Source organism: Nomascus leucogenys, chromosome 7b, assembly GCF_006542625.1.
Source record: "Nomascus leucogenys isolate Asia chromosome 7b, Asia_NLE_v1, whole genome shotgun sequence".
NCBI classification, from domain to species: Eukaryota; Metazoa; Chordata; class Mammalia; order Primates; family Hylobatidae; genus Nomascus; species Nomascus leucogenys.
The window spans coordinates 5,093,336-5,116,531 of NC_044387.1; the positions used below are offsets into that span (position 1 = coordinate 5,093,336).

At 36.8% G+C, this 23,196-nt stretch overlaps 1 protein-coding gene across 2 annotated transcripts in view; it reads left to right on the forward strand.

Moving 5' to 3' along the window:
- The window catches only part of SMC1B (structural maintenance of chromosomes 1B), a 70,147-nt gene that overhangs the window by 21,532 nt on the left and 25,419 nt on the right, over positions 1-23,196 (forward strand). For both annotated transcript variants that reach the window (XM_003281264.4, XM_030815380.1), the window contains exons 10-15: positions 2,481-2,666; positions 5,305-5,484; positions 8,750-8,896; positions 20,086-20,223; positions 20,788-20,904; positions 22,320-22,426. In XM_003281264.4, the coding sequence (XP_003281312.2) occupies positions 2,481-2,666; positions 5,305-5,484; positions 8,750-8,896; positions 20,086-20,223; positions 20,788-20,904; positions 22,320-22,426 (875 nt within the window). The remainder of the gene's footprint in view (positions 1-2,480; positions 2,667-5,304; positions 5,485-8,749; positions 8,897-20,085; positions 20,224-20,787; positions 20,905-22,319; positions 22,427-23,196) is intronic.

A 23,196-nucleotide genomic window follows, 5' to 3' on the forward strand; every position in this document is an offset into this window, starting at 1 on the left:
TAATTCCTGAGAATTCTCACCTAGTATTCCTTGATCTAGCAAGAAGCAAACTCACATGTATGTGTTTCCTTTTCCTCTTCTAACTGGAGAGAGATTTAAAAACTGGCGAACTGGGTGCTTGTAATCCCAGCGCTTTGGGAGGCCGAAGTGAATGGATCACTTGAAGTCAGGAGTTTGAGACCAGCCTGGCCAACACGGTGAAACACTGTCTCTACTAAAAATACAAAAAATTTAGCCGGCCATGGTGGTGCATGCCTGTAATCCCAGCTACTTGGGAGGCTGAGGCAGGAGAATTGCTTGAACCCGGGAGGCAGAGGTTGCAGTGAGCCGAGATTGCACCACTGCGCTCCAGCCTGGGTGACAGAGTGAGACTCTTTCCAAAAAACAAAAACAAAAAAACACTGGTGAATTGGGGAATGTGAAGCTCATATGCTCTCTGATGGAAGTGAAGACCCAAGTTCTCACTTACTAGGGCTTTAAAATTGAGAGGCCATTTTGAAGGCCTCTCTTCAAGATGGGATTTGTCCTCCTCCCTCAAGGTAGAAGAACCTTGGTATGGGATATTAATTAAAAACTCAAATGAGAGAGAATTCAGGTACTTAAATGAAGTGTGTTCTTTAAAAGTCTTAGGCGAGTTCTCACTTGCCCCTACCATCCAATCCCTTACAAGAAAGTAAACAGAATAGGAAATACTTATTCTATCAACTGTTGCTCAGAGGAGGTAATTGTCTCACTTCTGTGAGAAAGGGAATTAAGAAAGTTATCCACCATAGCAAATCAAAGATCTGAACAGAGCTACTCACGTTAAACATAAGCAAAGTGAAAAGAATCACTGTGGCAGCTATAGGTACATATAATAACAACAAAGAGAGAAACTATTTAAAAACATTTAGAAGTCAAAGAGCCCAGTCTAGAAGGTTACAGAACAAAATCCCTGTAAATGTTTTGCACTATGGGCAATTTAATGAGAACTTGAATTTATAAAACTAGATTCAAATATGAGGTAAAACAATAAGATAAAAAGGAAAATGTAAGCTGTGAAAACAAATCAAGAATAGGCATTATTACTGAATAATTATAGTTAGCATGTAAGTAATAAATAACATAGACAAATTAACAAATTAGAAGCATTAATAGCAAGAAATACTAATAAATTAGAAGTAGCTGCCAGGCGTGATGGTGTGCGCCTATAGTTTCAGCTACTCGGAGGCTGAGGCAAGAGAATACTTGAGTTTGAGACCAGCCTGGGCAACATAGCAAGACCTCATCTCTTTAAAAAAAAAAAAAAGGTAGCAAATAATGGATTACACAGCGGAAAATCAAATTATTGACCCTGAAGAAAGGCTTGAGATAATCACAAATTAATGGAGAAGAAAAAGTCAAAGATATTTAAACAGCAAAGACAGTGATGGTTTATCATAGGAAAATGGTATTCTTGAAGTAAAACCTAACAAACGGAGGAAAAAGTCCAAAGATACAAAATTAAACCTTGAGATATTCTAGAGACCGCTGATACACGATGTTTGACATTCAAACATTTTCTAGTAAAGTTTTTGAACTTTAGTCTAATTAATTCTTGACCATTCTTCAGGTCTCAGGTCAAGTAACACTTCATGGAAATCCTTCCTAGACTTTTTTTTTTTTTTTTTTTTTTTTTTTTTTTTTTTTTTTTTTTAGATGGAGTCTTGCTCTGTTGCCAGGCTGGAGTGCAGTGGCATGATCTCGGCTCACTGCAACCTCTGCCTCCCAAGTTCAAGCGATTCTCCTGCCTCAGCCTCCCGAGCAGCTGGAACTGCAGGCGTGCGCCACCACGCCCAGTAATTTTTGTATTTTTAGTAGAGACAAGGTTTCACCATGTTAACAAGGATGGTCTCGATCTCTTGACCCCATGATCTGCCCGCCTCAGCTTCCCAAAGTGCTGGGATTACAGGCGTGAGCCACCACACCCAGCTGGAAATCCTTCCTAGACTTCTTATGCCGACCTGGTCCCTGTTAAATATTCTCAGAGCACTCTCTGTCAGTGTCTAGCTCCATTTTGTATGTACATGTGATTATTGATTATTTATGTCTTCCTCACTAGACTGAAAATTCTGTGAAGTCAGAAAGTATCTGCTTTGTTCATTAATGTTTTATCCAGTATCTAGCTCAGTACCTGCAATAGTAGGTCCCTTATAGATTCTTGTTTAATAGATAAGGGAATAAATGAATATTATTTAATTGTGTAGTTTTAGAAAATATTTTAATATTTTGGTAAGGCTAGTCCCTCTTTGTTACTCTTTTTTTAAATGAAGTGTTACACAGCTAGATGGACATTGCATAATGAAGCTTAGGTCTATTTGAATAAAACTCTATTAATTATGATGTATGTAATTTTATAAAATTAGTTTTTGTCTGCACTACTTTGCTACATTAGAAAACAATGAATTATATATTTCACTCTAATATATCTGTTTTTCTCTCCTTTTTTGAAACCTGCTAAGTTTGGAAGACTACTTGACCTATGTCATCCTATTCATAAGAAATACCAGCTGGCTGTTACTAAGGTTTTTGGCCGGTACATCACTGCCATTGTTGTAGCCTCTGAAAAGGTAGCAAAAGATTGTATTCGATTTCTGAAGGAGGAAAGAGCTGAACCTGAGACATTCCTCGCTCTAGATTACCTTGATGTAAGAACTTTGTAATGCCTGGTATTTATAGTGATAAAAATCTTGTCTTTTAAAGAATGATCTTATCGCCTAAAACTATGATAATGATAGAGAAAAATTGTAGCTTGGATGCCAGTTATGCAATCATTTAAATGACTAGTGTTAAATATATTGGCAAGCAAAGAATAATATCAAGTGGCTACTCTCTTTCTTGACATCATATCATTTCTTCCCTATCTAGTTTTTACAGAATTTTACCTTTGATTTCATTGCACTAGCAGTGCACCACTCTACCTATTAGCCAGCAATATATTCTGTCCTATATAGCAAAGTATAGGAAATGGATAAGACGTATGGTCTGTTGGAAATGCCAACTCAGCCTCAATTGTAAATATTTGATCCAGTGTGTTAGCTCTTTGTGGAAAAGGCTAAATTTTGAGCCTTGAGGTATGTATTGAGATACCTTAACATATCCTGAGTCTAAATTCATGAAGCAGGAACTCTGTCATATCATGATTGATATCCTTCAGTGATTTTTCATTGACTACTCAAGAAAATGTTCTCTTTGGTTCACCAGTCAAGACTCTGAATTGCAGGCAGTCTGCACAATAGTTAAGAGCACATGCCTTAGAGCTGGACTGCTCTGAGTTTGAATCTCAGCCCTACTTCTAATTAGCTCTTACTAATATATTCTTAATTTTTCTTTTTTTTTCTTTTTTTCTTTTTTTTTTTTTTGAGGCGGAGTCTTGCTCTTTCACCCAGTCTGGAGTGCAGTGGCGTGATCTTGGTTCACTGCAGCCTCCGCCTCCCAGGTTCAAGCAATTCTCCTGCCTCAGCCTTCCAAGTAGCTGGGATTACAGGTATGTGCCACCACGCCTGGCTGATTTTTTTTTTTTTTTTTTTGTATTTTTAGTAGAGACGGGGTTTCTCCACGTTGGTCAGGCTGGTCTCAAATTCCTGACTCAGGTGATCCGCCCGCCTTGGCCTCCCAAAGTGCTGGGATTACAGGCGTGAGCCACCAGGCCTGTCCTATTCTTAATTTTTCTGAGCATCAGTTTTCCATGTGTGGAAATGGAAGAATTAATTCTTACCTTATTGGATTACTACAAGGAATTGTTACATATAAAGCACCTGCCATAGGACCTGCACAGAGGAGGGGCTCAGCAAATGCTGGCTGGTGTTACTCATGGTCCAGACCTCCCTTTTGTACTTCCACACTGTTGTTACCTTCTGCTCACTAAAACCTTTACCCCATCTCATCTGCCTGTTACAATCCTGTTTTATTTCTCACTTGAGGTTTTTTTCAAGACAAACTCATGTTTTAAAAAATCTTGCACAGAAGTGTATCAAATATAAAGGGAATACTCCTACCCCTTCATAATGCCTGATTCCTTAATAGTAACTACTTTAGATTGCTTCCATACACTCAATTTATATAACTACATATTCCCAAGTGTATATACACACACACACACACCCCACACATTTTGGTTGTATATAAGTTTTCTGCTTTGTTTTGTTTTGTTTTATTAAAAAGTGAGATCGTACTTGCTGGGTTTTGGTAATACATTGCAGACACTTTGTGATCTGTTGTAAACCCAACCTAAAAGTCATGACTAAGAAGGTCTGAAGGCTTTCCTGATCATTTAAGTCGAAAGTGTTTTGTTTGTGGGTTTTTTTTTTTTGTTACCCAGGCTGGAGTGCAATGGCGTGATCCCGGCTCACTGCAACCTCCGCCTCCCGGGTTCAAGCAATTCTCCTGCCTCAGCCTCCTGAGTAGCTGGGATTACAGGTGCCTGCCACCATACCCGGTTAATTTTTGTGTTTTTAGTAGAGACAGGGTTTCACCATGTCGGCCAGGCTGGTCTTGAACTCCTGACCTCAGGTGATCCACCTGCCTCAGCCTCCCAAAGTGCTGGGATTATAGGCGTAAGCTACATGCCTGGCCCAAAAGTGGTTTTTTAAATTTCATAGTGTTTTGCTGCTCTCTTGACACATATCTAAAATGGGCATTATTTTTCACTAGATTTTATGATTTTGAAAGTGTTTTGTGGAACACTTCCTATGCTTTGTTTTATTCTGACTAGTTAGTGACAGAGTTGAAACTGGAAATTACATCTTCTGGCTTTTGATGAAGTTTTTGTTTTTAAAAAATATTACCCAAACCAATGATGGGATGTACTTCATCATGTTCTTATCAATCTTTTATGGTATGTAATTACATACTGTTTTTTTGTTTTGTTTTGTTTTGTTTTTGAGACGGAGTCTCACTCTGTCACCTAGGCTGGAGTGCAGTAGCGCAATCTCAGCTCACTACAACTACCGTCTCCCAAGTTCAGGCGAGTCTCCTGCCTCAGCCTCCTGAGTAGGTGGGATTACAGGCATGTGCCACCATGCCTGGCTAATTTTTCTGTATTTTTAGTAGAGGCAGGGTTTCACCATGTTGGCCAGGCTGGTCTCGAACTCCTGACCTCAAGTGATCTGCCCACCTCGGCCTCCCAAAATTCTGGGATTACAGGCGTGAGCATCACGCCTGGCTGGGTACATACTGTTGAACTTTTGCTGCCATGCGTATATATGTTTTGTGAGAAAGAATATAATGAACGTTTGGTTTTTATTTCAGTGTATGTAACATGTTAAATATTTTAAAACCCTTTAGATCAAGCCAATCAATGAAAGATTAAGGGAGCTTAAAGGCTGTAAAATGGTGATTGATGTCATAAAAACTCAGTTTCCTCAGCTGAAGAAAGTGATTCAGTTTGTGTGTGGAAATGGTCTTGTTTGTGAGACTGTGGAAGACGCAAGGCATATTGCATTCGGTGGACCTGAAAGACAGAAAGTAAGAAAAGAGGCTTGGATCACACCTTTGGATAAGTTGAAGTAGTATTTATAAGACTAACATATACAAACACACACAAATATTTACATATGCATTTTATATGTTCTTTTTTCTAAAGAGAACCAACATAGAACCAAGGTGGTTATGGCTTCAGTGGTTTTTATAATGTTCTGTTGAATTTAGAAAAAAAACTCTTATAGCATTTCTCAACATCATAAATTATAATTTTGGAAATTAGATTTATTTTAATAATATCCTAAAGCAGTTAGTTGTTGTTGTTGTTATTGTTGTTGTTTTGAACCTTATATGGACCCTGGATATGGTACCTGTGGTTTTGAATACCAGGAAAGATTTTGGGTATTTATTTTACAATGTGGGTTAATTCTTCCATACTTTAGTGGAGATACTAACCGTCCTTTTGCATATTCAAGGTTTAACATATTTGAATTTCTAGAAAACACAATTGAAATGAGATTACTAAATACAAGTATCTTGAGGGAATAATTTTGGTCTTAAAAATAAGTACTATTTTACTCTCAGTTGAATAGAGAGTATTTAGTTATATTTGTATTTAGTTGAGCAATGTTAAACTCAAATAATCTAACGCAGTTTTTTTTTTAAAAACTACATTTATGATGACGTATAACATAATGCTTAAGGGTATAAGCTATAAAGTAAGACCAGTGATGCTACTTAGTAACTAATTATGTGACTTTAGGGAAGTTTCTAAACCTCTAGTTTTAGTTTTCTCATCTAAAATTGGGGAAATAATATTACCTATTTTATAGGGTTATGAGAATTAAATTAAGTAATAACATGAAAAATGCTATTATAGTGCCTGGCAAATAGCTCTCAAAAACTGGTAGTAATTTTATTACTTACTAGTCAATTAACACATTTAATCTGGAATGTCCAGAATTGCAAATTAACAAAAAGCAGGCACTTCTTAATGAGACATGAAGATTTCCAGTGTTAAATTTATTGACTTATCTAACATGATTAATTTTTCATACATTTTGGTGTTTCTGATCAATAATCTTAAGCATAATGTAATCATTGTCATTGAGTTCTACATGTTAAATTTAAGCTAGGGTAGTAAGTTATTAAGTATTTTTCTTATTTTGCTGCCTAATTAACTGCACTAACATTGACTTTTGTATATTTGTATATTTCATAGAGTTGATATTTGAAGATTTGTATAGTCAAAGAAGTCACATGAAGATATGATTGCTTATTCCTTCATATAAAAAATATTTATGGTTTCTATCTTGTTCACAATAACATCTTTACCCCTTTAGGTTGTATCTTATTTTTATCAGTATTTCAAAATTTTAATCAGATGTATCTTATTTGTATCTTAATTATATCTCAGGAACTTTGAAAGAATTTTCTCTGTGTTTTAGATTGGATCAAACAATTGGATAGATGTCACATTTTCACAGAAATCATCTGGTGAATCATCTGCAATTTGTGCTTTTGGTTTTCTATATACTTGATACCATGTTATAGAATTTTCTTTAGTCAAACATTGCAAGTAGTATTAAATATTTTGGTTTACTTGTTTACTTATAAACTATAGTATGTATAAACTACATACAGTATCTGTAAACTACAAATATGAATTACATCAATTCTGCTAGCTATAGTTTGGGCACCATATTTTAGTGACAACTCAGTTTTAACATATTTAAAAAATTTATGTACCAAAATTTAAAAATCCTGAATCTCTTTACATAAATGTAATTATTCTATCTGTTCCACTTAACCAGAGATACAATTATTTATTTTCTTCTCCTATAGACTGGTTGGTTGTTACTCTAAAACATATATGTTATAGAAAGATCTATTTATACTGTGCCCTTTTAATATGGTGAAGCAAAAAACAGACCCAGAAAAATGTCAGTAAGTAGCTGGAAAATTTGTGAAAAGATTATTTTTTCCAAAATTGCACATATTAAACAATAGTGAATAAAGTGCAGGGTACCACTTTGCTGGTTACCACCTGGAATAAAATATAGTTAATCTAAAACTCATTCCTTGTATCAGGATAAATTCCAGATGAATTAGAAATGTTAATTTAAAAAGTAAAACCTTAAAATTTCTAAGAGAAACCATGGGAAATTTTTTCTTTTCTTTTCTTTTTTTTTTTTGAAATGGAGTCTTGCTCTGTCACCCAGGCTGGAGTGCGGTGGTGCGATCTCTGCTTACTGCAACCTCTGCCTCCCAGGTTCAAGCGATTCTCGTGCCTCAGCCTCCCGAGTAGCTGGGATTACAGGTGTCCACCACCACACCCGGCTAATTTTTGTATTTTCAGTAGAGATGAGGTTTCACCATGTTGGCCAGGCTCGTCTCAAACTCCTGACCTCAAGTGATCTGCCTGCCTTGGCCTCCCAAAGTGCCGGGGTTACAGGCATGAGCCACCACTCCTGGCCTGGGAAATTTTTTCTTAATCTCAGAGACAGGAAGGCTTTTCCAATATGACAAAAAACCCAAAAGCTATAAAAGATGAATGAATTCACCTAACAAAGAGTTCTACATGGCAAAGACTACCATAAGAAAAATCAAAAGAAAAATGGCAAACTGGGGAAAATATTTGTAGCTCATAGTAAAGAGCAGATGTTCTTACAAATCACTATGGAAAAGAACAATAATATAGTGGGAAAATGGGCAAGGATATGAACAAACTTGTTTTCATAAAAGGAAATATAATAATTCTTAAACATGAAAATGCAACCTCACTCGTATGGGAAATACCCATTAAAATTACACTGAGGTACTATTTTCACCTGTCAGATTGACCAACATCAAAATGTTTAGTAACACTTTATGGGGAAAGAGACTCTTCTGTTCACTGCTGTGGGAACCTAAATTTATACCAGTTCTGTGAAGGGCAGTTCTCTCACTTGTACCTTTGAGGAACTTAGCATGTAGATTAGCTTACATGTGTATGAAATGATGTGTGTACAAGCTTTATTCACTGAACCATTGTGTATAATAGGAAAAATTGGAACCAACCCAGATATTGATATAAGACTAAATCAATAATTTATTGCCTAGAATTGCTTTGGGCCTTAGTAAAATGGGTTTTATATTTGTGGTTTGTTTATTGTTTGGGGTCTCTTCATAAACTAGATATTTTATTAGTAAAGTTCAGTAAGTGGCTTTTCTCATATGTTTTATTCTTAGCTTTAAAAATTGCCACATTATGTCTTTATTTGTATCTTTATGTACATTTCTCCAGGGCAAAATATTTTTAATTTTACAGACAGTAGCTCTTGATGGAACATTATTTTTAAAGTCTGGAGTGATCTCTGGAGGGTCAAGTGACTTAAAATACAAGGCTAGATGCTGGGATGAGAAAGAGTTAAAGAATCTAAGAGACAGACGAAGCCAGAAAATCCAAGAGCTAAAGGTAAATCCATGCCATAAAAGTTGTAATATACTAAGTATAATAATTGTGTTTTTCAACTAGGTGGGTTTTTTATAATAACAGTGCCAATTCTATAGTTTAAGAGTTCAAATAATGCAGAATGAAATAAAAATAAAAAATAAAAATCTTTCCCTTACTCTCTTCCGTATATCTCAGTGGTATTTACTAAACACAGTTTGATACATAGCTTCCAGAAATTTTCTTTGTGTGTGCAAGTGTATGTATTATTTTTTCTATTTTCTTTGTTTTATGATAGACTGTTGCTATAAATAGTGTCTGCAACAAGTTTTTGTTTGTTTGTTTGTTTGTTTTGAGACAGAGTTTCGCTCTTGTTGCCCAGGCTGGAGTGCCATGGCACAATCTTGGCTCACCACAACCTCCACCTCCCGGGTTCAAGTGATTCTCCTGCCTCAGCCTCCTGAGTAGCTGGGATTACAGGCATGTGCCACCATGCCCAGCTAATTTTGTATTTTTAGTAGAGATGGGGTTTCTCCATGTTGGTCAGGCTGGTCTTGAACTCCTGACCTCAGGTGATCCGCCTGCCTTGGCCTCCCAAAGTGCTGGGATTACAGTCGTGAGCCACTGTGCCCGGCCTGATAGGCATTTCTTAAAGTATAACTGAGGTTGGGCATTTCCTCATGAATTTAATGGTCCTCTGTAATTTTTCCTTCTGTGAACTGCTTATTTTCTCTGCACATTTTTCTAGTACATTGTTTCTTATTTCATTACTATTTTAAGAATTATTTGTATTAAGTAAATTAGTCCTTAGTCATGTGTTGTAAACATTTTTTCATTTGACTTTTTAGTCAGCTTCAGTTGGAATATAATTTATATACAATAACAGTCACCCATTTTAAGTATAATTTAGTAAGTTTTGACAAATGTATGTAGTCACGTAACCATCACTGCACTCATGATGTAGAACATTTTCTTCACCCCCCAAAATTCCTTTGGGTTCCTTTTACTCAGTCCCCTCTTCTGGACCCCTTGGGGCCTCACAACCCAATCTACTTTCTGTCATTATAGTTTTTCCTCTTCTAGACTTTCATATAAAGGATTCATACAGTCAGTAGTCTTTTGTGTTATGTTTTCTTCACTTAGCTTAGTATTTTTGAGATTCATGTTGTATGTATCAAAAGTTTATTCCTTTTTAATTGCCGAGTATCTCTTTCGCATTGACTTTGTTCTTTTTGTCATACGTGCATTTTTAATCTTTATGTAGCCAAATTTAATCTTTTATAACTTCTGGATTTTAGGATGTGTTATGCTTAGAAAGACCAAATTCTTTCTGAAGATCACAAAAGAAGTTCAATAATCCTTCTAGTGCTTTTGTGTTTTTAACATTTATATTTTTTATTCATCTGGAATTTATTTTGATGACTGGGGATCCAGCTTTATTTTTACCAACTGACTTAGCATTTTATAAAAGTATCATTTGTTGAATATTGTAATTCCCTTATTTATTGAAGCCAAATTTTACAGATGCTAAATCAATATAGAATGCTTTCAGATTGCTTATTTATTGTTTCTATTTAGTTTTCTTCCTTGGTTGATTCAAGCATATATTTTGGCAAGGTTACTTGACTAATTTTCATCTTTTTCTGAAGCATAAGACTACATTTTATGTTTTAATCTAAGGTATAGAAATATTCAGCTTTTAAAGATTTTAACAAATTTAGGCTTAGGCACAGAGAAAGTTCTGGGAAGATGCCAACTTAAAGTGAATCTTGCTTCCCATCCATGTCCATGCTAAGGTTCCATCTGTGTGTCACAACCTGAACCAGGTGGTAGCTAGGTGGGAATGATGTGTTGGGTTCTGAGGGAGGCTGCTGGGAAAAGCTGATATAGGGCTTCGTCTCTTTTGATGTGAAGAGTGCTTGGGTAAGAATCAGGACATAGCAGAATCTGGGGGTAAGTTAAACATTTGTCCCATGTGAGGATGCCTGGTCTTCTTGAACCCCATGAAGCTAAATATGAGCTTAGCAGGAAGTTTGTGGCCTCCCTATTCCTGAGTTTGGAAGAGTCCAGGGATACCAGAGAGGTATCTTTTCCTCTGCCTCAGGGTGGTCTGTGTCTCAGGGTGGTACTGACAGTCTTCTCTTGTAATTACTGACCCTCAGGTATAGAAAATCCTTGTGGGGTGCTGTGATTTAGGGTACTTTAATACTCAGACACGATCCTCAGTGGGCAAAGAAATACATAAACGTATCTGAGGTGTTCTAGGAGCCAGGCAATAACTTGAACAAAAAAAGTAACGGAGCATTAAGGAAATTTAGTATAGTGTCATCCTTCCCCTGCCAATCCCCAACGCACAAAAAGATTTTCTAGGACTAAAAAACATACTTCTGGCCAGGCATGGTAGCTCACGCCTGTAATCACAGCATTTTGGGAGGCCAAGGCCTCAGGATCACCTGAGGTCAGGAGTTCTAGATCAGCCTGGCCAACAGGACAAAACTCCATCTCAAAAAAAAAAAAAAGTACTTCTTTTGTTTGTTTGTTTGTTTGTTTAAAGAGACAGTCCTTGCTCCATCACCCAGGCTAGAGGGCAGTGGTGCCATCATAGCTCAGTGTAACCTTGAACTCCTGGGTTCAAGGGATCCTTCCACCTCAGCCACCCAAGTAGCTGGGACTACAGGGGTGTACCACCAGGCCCTGCTAATTTCTTTTTTTTTTTAAATTTTTTGTAGCGACAGGGCCTTGTTATATTGACCAGGCTGGTCTTGAACTCCTGGCCTTAAGCAGTCCTCCCACTTTGGCTTCCCAAAGTGCTGGAACTATAGGTATAAGCCACAAGCTCTGGCCAAAAACATATTTCTTAACTGTAAAATGTAGTAGATGAATTGAAGGGAAAGCATGTCATTGCTGAGAACCAAATTTGTAACCTGGCAGACTTAAGTGGAAGAAGCATCTCAATTAGGGTAACAAAATTACAAAGATGAAGTATGAGGAAAATAGAGACTACTAGTAGATAGACTCAGGAAACTTGATGTGAGACTAATAAATTCTTGAAAGGAGGAAAAGAACACAGAGAAAGAGAAAATTAAATTAAAAACAAGAAAATTACTCTAAGGATCAACTTTGACCAGTTGAAAGGACACACAGAGTTTCATGTACGTTTGGTGAGAAAGGGCCCACAATAACACCGATCTGGGTGTAACTCCTTAACCTATAGGTTATAGAAGCAATGCTAAGCTACCTGCCCTTCAAGAAAAATTCCTTATACGTTTAAACAAAAAAAAAGCTCGTATCAGACTGCAAAACTGGATGGGACTATGGAATAATAGCTAAAAGGAAGAGGACTACAACCAAGATATTATTTACCTTTCGAGGATCTGCCAATAAGCAAATTCAGATTGTCATCCACATACTCCATGTGACAAAAATACTAGAGAAAGTACTCTTAAGAGGCTGGGAGCAATAGCTCATACCTGTAATCCCAGCATTTTGGGAGGCTGAGGCTGGTGGATCACTTGAGGCCAGGAAGGAGTTTAAGTCCAGCCTGGCCAGCATGGTGAAACCCTGTCTCTACTAAAAATACAAAAACTAGCTGGATGTGGTGGCCTGAACCTGTGAACCCAGCTACTTGGGAAGCTGGGGCAGGAGACTCGCTTGCACCCAGGAGGTAGAGGTTGCAGGGAGCCCAGATTGCGCCACTGCACTCCAGCCAAGAATTCACTCCAGAGCAAGAATCTGTCTCAAAGAAAAAAAAAAAAAAAGGTAAAAAGAAAAAGGAAAGTACTCTAAGCAACACATGAATTAGAATAGACCTAATTATAATAAACGAATAGTGCTAAACTAACTCAGCAAAGTCAAGGAATTAGAAGTGGAGAGAAAGGTCAATGTGTTCCAAAAGTCTCATCTGTGAGGAGAGGAAGTTAGAATATTCTAAAGACCGTATGTATGTTGGGTGCAGGGGGACAGGAGGGACTAGAGTGTTAAAAAGTATACCAAGCTAACACAGGGACAAATAGAAAACCAATAAAAATGAGTGAAAAGAATAAAACAAAAGTAAGATGGAAGAAATGAAATTTTTGTATGTCAGTGATTACGGTAAACGTGAGTAGATTTAAGTCTCTCATTAAAAGATCAAGACTCATAGATTTAAAAAGTGAGTGTTATTTACAAGAAGTCATTTTAAAACTGAATGTTGAGGCTGGGCATGGTGGCTCACGCCTGTAATGCCAACACTTTGGGAGGCCAAGGTGGGTGGATCAGTTGAGGCCAGGGGTTCAAGTGATCGAGACCAGCCTGGCCAACATAGTGAAACCCTGTCTCTACTAAAAATACAAAAATTAGCTGGGCTTGGTGGCACGCACCTACTCAGGAGGCTGAGGCAGGAGAATCGCTTGAACTGGGAGGCAGAGGTTGCAGCGAGCCAAGATCATGCCGCTTCACTCCAGCCTGGGCAACAAGGCAAGACTCTCAAAAAAAAAAAAAAAAAAAAAAAGAAAAGAAAAAAGAAAAAAACCTGAATGTTGAAAAATAATGGGATGCTTACCTGACAAATGCAAACAAAAAGAAAACAAAAGTAATAAAATCAGACAATATGAACTTTAAGGTTAAACATCCTTATGTGTAGTAAGCTTTCAGTAAGTACTTATAATTTAATTGAATAGAGAAGATTATATGTAACATAAGACAAAGATTTCCATTATAAATGTTTGCAGCACATAGCACCTAAATGTTAATATTTAGAGTGAGACTAATTTTTTTTAATAGAATGGAAAAGATAACTCAGGAGTTGGAAAATCACTCTTAGAAGGAAAGGTTAAGTGTTTAGTTTGGTTGAATTAGGGAAAAGAAGGCTTGAAACTACTTCTTAATAAAAATAAAAATATAGTGGAACATTTCAGCAGAGTGACTTCTGAGTAAGTTACACGCTTTTATGCTTTAGTTTCCTCATCAGTATAATGGGGATAATAATAACATCTATTTCGTAGCATTAAGAGGATTAAGTTGGTTAATAAATGTAAATTGCATAGAACAGTAAGTGCTCAATAAATGTGAGATACTGTTAAAAATATCCATTAAACATTTATGAAAATTGATCATATGCTCGGCCACAATGGAAACCTCAATAGTTTTTTAAAAGTAGAGCTTTTTATAGGTCACCTAGATCATAATTTAATGAAATAAGAAATAGTGACCAAAATAATATTTGTTTCTATAGAAATTAAGAAGTGTACTTGTAGATAGTTTTGGGATTAAGGAAGTAATCCAGAGGCAAATTACAAAATATTTAAAAAATGATGAATAGAAATATACTTCCTACCATTATCTTTGAGACACAGTAAAAGCTACATCAAGAGGAAAATGTCTACATTACTAAAGAAGAAAGAAAAATATAAGGGAACTTATTAGTCACTTTAAAAAAAAATAGAGGAACCACAGACTGGGCAACATAGTGAGACCTCTTCTCTACAAAAAATAAAAAATTAAAAAATTAGCCAGGAGTGGTGGCATGCACCTGTAGTCCCAGCTACTTGGCAGGAGGATCACTTAAGTCTGGGAGGTCAAGGCTGCAGTGAGCAGTGATCATTGCCACTGTACTTCAGCCTGAGACCCTGTCTCAAAAAAAAAAAAAAAGGAAAGCAATTAGAACAACTGGCCAGGCGTGGTGGCTTTTGCCTGTAATCTCAGCACTTTGGGAAGTCAAGGCAGGAGGATCACTTGAGCCCAGGAGTTCGAGACCAGCCTGGACAACATGGTAAGATCCCATCTCTATTTAAAAATAAATAAAAATAACAGAATTAGAATACCCACAAAATAACAAAAGTTATACAAAGAAATTTATTTTGTTTTTGAGACAGAGTCTCACTCTGTTGCCCAGGCTAGAGTACAGTGAGTGATCTTGGCTCACTGCAACCTCTGCCTCCCGGGTTCAAGCAATTCTCCTGCCTCAGCCTGCCGAGTAACTGGGATTACAGGCACGCACCACCATGCCCAGCTAATTTTTTGCATTTTTAGTAGAGACGGGGTTTCACCATGCTGGCCAGGCTGGTCTGGAACTCCTGACCTTGTGATCTGCCTGACTTGGCCTCCCAAAGTGCTGGGATTACAAGCATGAGCCACCATACCCAGGCTAGGAAATTTTGTTAAAGCTGACATTAATTTCGTAGAAAACAACTCAAAATAGAAAAGGAACAGATCTAAAAACTAGTGCTTTTGAAAGACTAGATAAACTGCAATCCTAATGAAGGAAAAAAAAGCTAGAAGCAAACATACATGATCAGGAATGAAAACATTAAAATAATTTTAAAAGAATCCTACATGCAAATAACTGTATAGCTTTAAAAATTGAAAATCTGGAAGAAATGGATATTTTTTAGAAAATATAAATTACCAAGATTGAACAAAAAAAAGTGAAATGTTTGAAAAGATAGGCAGTGCTGTGGTTTGCTGGCCTAATCCCCATCCACAGTTTCCTTCCTTTCTAGACTGTATTACAAGATTGTGAAAAACAAAAACAACTTAATTTCACAAGTTGCCTTATAGCTAGGGCTGGCCATGTGACAAGTTTTCAGTGAGATATAAATGAAAGTTTTGGTGTTCTGCATTTCTTCCTCCTGACTGGAACGCAGTCAAGATGCAGCAGCAATATTGCACCAAGGGAAAAGCAAACATGAGGATCAAAGCCATTGTACTAAGGAGCTGAAAATTAGATCCATTATTGAGTCATGGCATCAGTCTAACTAGTTTTGTGTGAGGAAAAAAAATATATATATTTAATGCCACTGTGATCTACACTGAAAAAAGACTTCAGGAATATAAAATGGTGTATCATATTATGGAAAGTGGTATGATGGCTTCTCAAAAAATCAAAAATAGAATTACCATATGATCCAGCAATTCTTTTTTTTTGTCACCCCAGAAACCTGTGAATATGTTGGGCATATACCCAAAACAAGAAAGCAGGGTCTCAAAAAGAGATTTATACACCCATGTTCATAGCAGCATTATTCACAATAGCCAAAAGGTAGAAGCAATCCAGGTGTCAATCAACAGATGAATGGATAAACAGAATGTGGTATATACATACAATGGAATATTATTCAGCATTAAAAAGGGAAGAAATTGTGGCATATGCTACAACATAGATGAAACTTGAGGACAAATACTGTGATTCCACTAACATGAGGTACCTAGCGTAGTCAAATTCATAGAGACAGAAAGGAGACCAGTGGTTGCCAGTGGCTGGAGAAGAGGAGAGAATGAGTTGTTGTTTAATTGAGACAGAGTTTCAGTTTTGCAAGATGAAGCGATCTGGAGATTGCTTGCACACAATGTGGATATACTTAAACACTACTGAACTGTACACTTAGAAATGGTAAAGATCTCACAACTATGCTTGACTAGCCAAATAAAAATGGTAACGATGGTAAATTTTATGTTACGTATGTTTTACCACAAGTAAAAACCAAAAATAACCTCTGGGACCAGATGAGTTTACAGCTTAGTTCTATGTAATATATAAAAAAGATGGAAACTTTCCAGCTTATTTTATAAAGGCAGTATAACTAATATAAAATATATAGTACAAAAAATAAAACTAAAAACTGACTTCCCTTATGAGTATAAATATATAATATCTAAATAAAATGTCAGTATTAGAGAATTGAGCACTGTAGTAAAATAATACATCTGACTAGATAGAATTTATTTCACAAATACATGGGTATTTGTGAAATACATGGGTAGTTGAAGTGATCATCACAATCTATTATATTAATGAATTAAAGGCAGGAGAAAAGTCATGTCATCATATGTAGAAAAGGCATTTAATAAAATTCAGCAGCCAGACCTAGTTAAAATACTACTAAGTAAAAGACGAATTAGTGGAAATTATTTAAATAAAATAAATGGCTCTTACTTGAACAGAAATAATTGCTTAAATGGTGAAAACACTGAAATCATTTTAGTTAAAATCAAGAAATAGACAGTTATCTGTTATCACTATTCAATGTAGTCTTGGAAGTGTGAACCTTGAATATCTGAGACAGATCTCAGTTAATTTAGAAAGTTTATTTTGCCAAGGTTGAGGACGCACATCCATGACACAGTCTCAGGAGGTCCTGACAGCATGTGCCCAAGGTGGTCAGAGCACAGTTTGGTTTTATACATTTTAGGGAGAAATGAGACGTCAATCAACATATGTAAGATGAATATTGATTCGCTCTGGAAAAGGCAAGACAACTGTAAGCAAAGGCAGGATAACTCGAAACAGAGAGGGGGCTTCCAGGTCATAGGTAGATAAGAGACAAATGGTTGCATTATTTTGAGTTTCTGATTAAGCCTCTCCAAAGGAGGCAGTCAGATATGCGTTTATCTTGGTGAGCAGAGGGGGGACTCTGAATAGAACAGAAGGCAGGTTTCCTCTAAGCAGTTCCCAGCTTGACTTTTCCCTTTAGCTTAGTGATTTTGGAGCCCTTAGATTTATTTTCCTTTCACATTTCCCCCCTTTTCTTCTTAAAAATATTTTGGAGAAAGCATTTTAGAGGAAAATGAGTCTCTGGTCTCAGGTTTCATGTGATCTCTCATGGCTAGGATGGTTTATTTCTAGATGAGTAGGTTCCAGGATACTAGGAAAGCTGATTTTCTCATGTCCTGTGAAAATAGGGGAAGGAAGGAAGAACAACAAGAAACAAAAGAACAATCCTGGAAAATCAATATAGGCCACATTACTCTGAAGTCCATACATTAGTAGGCAGGTATGAAAGTGACTTATGTACATAAATAGGTTGCTGTTATTTTCTTCTGAAGTTTAAGTTGTCTAGCTTCAGTTTGTAGGGCTTTACGAAAAGCACAGCTTAGTTTTCAGCGACTCCAAATTAGGGAAAATGGGGAAAAAAGAAGGAAAAAAAATTGAAAACATTATTTTGAAGACTTGTAACCAAGAAAAATTAGAATTTAGTCCAAACTGTAAAAATTCGAAAGCATTAGGCAAAACTAGAATCTAACAACAGGTGTACTAGTTTTTGAAACATAATTTTTCTCTCTCCAGTTTTCCATTTTTACTAAAGACAAGTCATGGTAGTACTGAATTGCTGTATTATACTGGGCCTGATTATTTGTACACATGTTGCAAGAATAATTTTTTTACATCAAGCCCAATCTCTAGAAAGACCATTATAATTTCCCTTTAATTAGAGACAACTTGATCATCTAAAAGTTTTTTGTTTTTTTTTCTATAAATCCTTTTATTGTGACTTACACAGGCTACTCATGATATGCTTGAACTTTCTGGTTTGTCCTGAACATCCCTTTTTCTTAAACAACCAGTCATTTTATTCTAGGACTAAATTTACTATACAAGATTCTTTCTCATATAAAATTATTTCTCTTTAAGCTTTCTTACCAGAAAAAAAACCCTCTTTGTTTTTATAACTTTCTTTACTTCTCTCTTATTTTCTGGTTCCTTTTACCTTGTTTTATACATAACCTTTAAATAAGCTTTGAATTAGACAAAAATTGTTCACCTTTTTGAAATGGACACCCTTTTTTTTAGAATGTTTTCCTACAATATATTTTTATTGGAAAATACCCAAATAATGAAATATCTACTATTTAATATAACTTTAGATTCCAAATTATGAGTTTGTCTATAAGTATTTATCCCATCACATTTGCCTAATTATTTTAATCATTTACCTAGATTATTTATGAAAACTGCAATAGTCATCATTTAAAGTTATGGAACGACCATTGCAAAATTATAACTGAGGCAGTGAAAAACATCTGACTTAACTGACCCTGCCTCACTTCTAACCTCCAGGTTGTCCTTGTTCATTCCTGGGCCTAGGCCAAACTAACTTTGGGAGGAAGTTAGGTTATAGTTTAGCTTTGAAACAAAGACAGTAACAGTCCTTTCCCCAAACAAACCTTACTGCCTGTGGACTAGACTGCCTAAAGCCTCAGATGAGAAGTTATGGTAATCTTACTAAATTCAAGATATAGCTATTTACAGGTACCTTACAGGTTAATGAAACAACAGGAGTTCCAGAAATAGAGCCCAGTATACTTAACAATTAATGTTCAGCAAAGATGATGTTTCAGTTCAGTGAGAAAAGTATAGATTATTTAATAAATGGTATCGGCACATCTGGAGAAAGTAATTTTGTGCCCGATCTTATTGTAAACCGAAGGTGTCTTGAGACAGGTCTCAATCAATTTAGAAGTTTGTTTTGCCAAGGTTAAGGACATGCCTGTGACACCGCCTCACGAGGTCCTGAGAACGTGTGCCCCAGGTCACCAGGCTGCAGCTTGGTTGTATATGTTTTAGGAGACTTAAGACATCAATCAATACATGTCAGATGTACCTTGGTTAAGTACAGAAAGGCAGGAGAACTGGGAGCTGGGGGTTGGAGAAAGCACTTCCAAGTTATAGGTAGATTCAGAGTTTCTGCTTGGCAGTTGGTTGAAAGAGTTTATCTAAAGACCTGGAGTCGGCCGGGTGCGGTGGCTCATGCCTGTAATCCCAGCACTTTGGGAGGCTGAGGCGGGCAGATCACAAGATCAGGAGATCAAGATGATCCTGGCTAACACGATGAAACCCTGTCTCTACTAATAATACAAAAAATTAGCCGGGTGTGCTGGCGGGCACCTGTAGTCCCAGCTACTCGGGAGGCTGAGGCAGGAGAATGGCGTGAACCCTGGAGGCGGAGCTTGCAGTGAGCCAAGATTGTGCCACTGCACTCCAGCCTGGGCGACAGAGCGAGACTCTGTCTCAAAAAAGAAAAAAAGAAAAAAAGACCTGGAGTCAATGGGAGAGAGTGTCTGAGGGAGTTAATCTGGTTGAGTAATAAGGTGAGTGAAAGAAGAAGGGAATGAGAGAGGCAAGCCAAAAGGTAAAGATGCACTAAAAACCAGGCAATTACATGATCCTATTTATGTCATTAATGTGCGTTGGATGGAATATACACACCCCTCTTCATTTTCCATTCCCAATTCTTTCCTATTAGGCAGTGTTAGTTTTTTTGAGGAAGCTGTATGGCATTTTGGTTACTCCAGATCACTAATGTACTTAATTGCCCAGTCTCTTATCAGAGGAAGGGGAGGTAAGGTGCAGGTGTGGTGGTATGTAAAAATCAGTGAATTATTACATATGAAAGCACTTTGAAAAGTTAAAGTGCTTTTCTATCATAAAATATTCTCATATTTTACTTTCTTTTTAGGATTTAATGAAGACACTCCGCAAAGAAACAGATTTGAAACAAATACAGACCCTGGTACAAGGAACTCAAACACGACTCAAATATTCACAAAATGAACTAGAGATTATTAAAAAGAAGCACCTTGTTGCTTTTTACCAGGTAATACAGACTTACATAAAATATGATAGGCATTTGACCCAGAACATAGAATTTCAGGAATTACATTTATATAGCTCCATGTAATTTTTAGATACTTTTTTTTTTTTTCCTGAGATAGAGTCTCACTCTCACCCAGGCTGGAGTGCAGTGGCTTTATTTCTGTTTGCTGCAACCTCCATCTCCCAGGTTCAAGTGATCCTCCTGCCTCAGCCTCCCGAGTAGCTGGGATTACAGGCATGTAATTTTTGTATTTTTTTAGTAGAGATGGGGTTTCACCATGTTGGCCAGGCTGGTCTCAAACTCCTGACTTCAGGTGATCTGCCCACCTTGGCCTCCCAAAGATTACAGCCACCGTGCCTGGCCAATTTTTAGATACTTTATCCCATGATTGAGATTATATTATAGTCCCTTAATTATTTATGTGGTATTTAACCTTTTATCCAGGTGAATTCATCTTATCTCATAGATTCTTCTTTTATTCTAAAAGATACCTATCACATTTTTGGCTTCACTATATAAAGCTAAAACAGCCATGTTAAAAAATTTTTTCTCTTTTGTTATTAGGAACAATCTCAGCTACAAAGTGAACTACTAAATATTGAGTCTCAATGTATTATGTTGAGTGAAGGAATCAAGGAACGACAACGAAGAATTAAAGAATTTCAAGAAAAGATAGATAAGGTCATGAATGTTATATTTATTCCTAAATGGTATATGTAGTTCTAGACCAGATACTAGATTTAGGGCTTCTTAAATATATGCTAAAGCAAAGGTTGATAGGTAACAGTGCCCTGTCAGAAACAACAATGTTGCAGGCTAAGTTTTACTGGTTTGCTAAATTAATTTCCTTGTGCTTTTTGAGAACCTCTGTTGCTTACCTCAAGAGACAGTGACCTGTGCCTACTCTCCTCTGCACTCCATCCTCTCCTTGCCCATTGTGAAAATTATAGTCTCATTCTTTTCTCCCACTTCCCTAATACCGTGAGGGAAAGAACTGTCATTCGGCTTACCTTTTAAGGTTATTTATTCACTCAGTAGTTTTTTTAAAAAACACCTATTCTATGTCAGGCACAGTTCTTGGCTCTAGGACAATAAAAATTTGGTCACCTAGCTTCTGCTTATAAAGGGATAGAAACTTTCTGATGTAATTCATTCCGCTGTGGGGTGTCTCTGATCCTTAGAAAGTGATTTGTTATACCACCAATCTATTAATTCCACCCACTGCTTTTAGGCCTGACGTTTACCACATGATTTGGAGCCACACTTATGTTACTTCCTAATTAGTTATCTCTTTTCCAGGTTAAATATCCCTAGTTTCTTTATTCATTTCACATTACCATGGATTTAAGACCAGCTCTGGTAACCATCCTCTGGATGTTATCAATGCTCCTGAACAGAGCATGATGTCAAAATATTGTCTGTACAGTATACTGTGGGTCTTTATGTTTATAACTGTAACTTTCCATGACTTGGATTATCTAGTCATGCTAACTGTAGCTTACTACTGCATCAGTCATATCACATTCATGTTTAATGTATATTCAACTAAAATCTGAAAGTTTTTAAAATGTCCTGTTCTTAAAATAGGTCTTTCTCATGCTGTAACTATACATAAAATCAGAGCTTTAAAACATTGAGGTTAAATTTTACTTTGTTGAATTTCCCCATTCTAGCTTTTCCAAGGCTTTTTCATTCTTAATTCTATGCCCCATTCCACTTGTTATTATACTGGCAAAGGTGCTATTGTATTACTCATACATAAAGAATCTTTCCTTTATTCACGTGGAATGTAATATTTTGGTGGGTCTAAAGTAAAAGGAATTCTTCCAGTTTTATACTAAACATTCATAAAGCCAAAACACTTAATAAGGCCAATTATAATCTTTCTTCATTTTTTTGAATAAGAAATTTGAAAGTAGATGGCATAATTTATGGAATTAAAGGAAAAGAAAGTACTGGCTTCTCAGAATACAGTAATGCTTGGTGGGATTAGTTTTTGGCCTAATTCAGGAAAATCTTGGAGGGAAAAACATATTTAAGATTATGTATTTCTTAAAATTGCTTATTAAATCAATTGTTTTAAAATAATTTAAAAGGTAGAAGATGATATCTTCCAACACTTCTGTGAAGAAATTGGCGTGGAAAATATTCGTGAATTTGAGAACAAACATGTTAAACGGCAACAAGAAATTGATCAAAAAAGGTATTTTTATAAAAAGATGTTGGTAAGGAGCTTACATATTTATAAAAATAGTTATTATTTCATAATTTAGAGGAATTATGCCTGAGTTTCATTTCATCAAGAAACAGCTAGGCCGGGCGCGGTGGCTTACGCTTGTAATCCCAGCACTTTGGGAAGCCAAGGCAGGCGGATCACGAGGTCAGGAGATCGAGACCATACTGGCTAACATGGTGAAACCCCATCTCTACTAAAAATGCAACAAAAACTAGCCGGGCGTGGTGGCAGGTGCCTGTAGTCCCAGCTACTCTGGAGGCTGAGGCAGGAGAATGGTGTGAACCCAGGAGGTGGAGCTTGCAGTGAGCCAAGATTGCGCCACTGCACTCCAGTCTGGACGACAGAGTGAGACTCCATCTCAAAAAAAAGAAAAGAAAAAAGAAACAGCTAGTAAAAATTTATATTCTTACAAAGAGATCTAACTTTTTTGTTCCATAATTTTTTAAAGAGAGAAAGCATAAATACACAAAATAAGAGAATAGGGGCATAATTACACATATACTTGTTATTAAAAGAATAAGACAATAGGCCAGGTGCGGTGGCTCACGCCTGTAATCCCAGCACTTTGGGAGGCCAAGGCAGGCGGATCACGAGTTCAGGAGATTGAGACCATCCTGGCTAACACGGTGAAACCCCGTCTCTACTAAAAATACAAAAAACTAGCTGGGCATGGTGGCAGGCGCCTGTAGTCCCAGCTACTCGGAAGGCTGAGGCAGGAGAATGGCGTGACCCAGGAG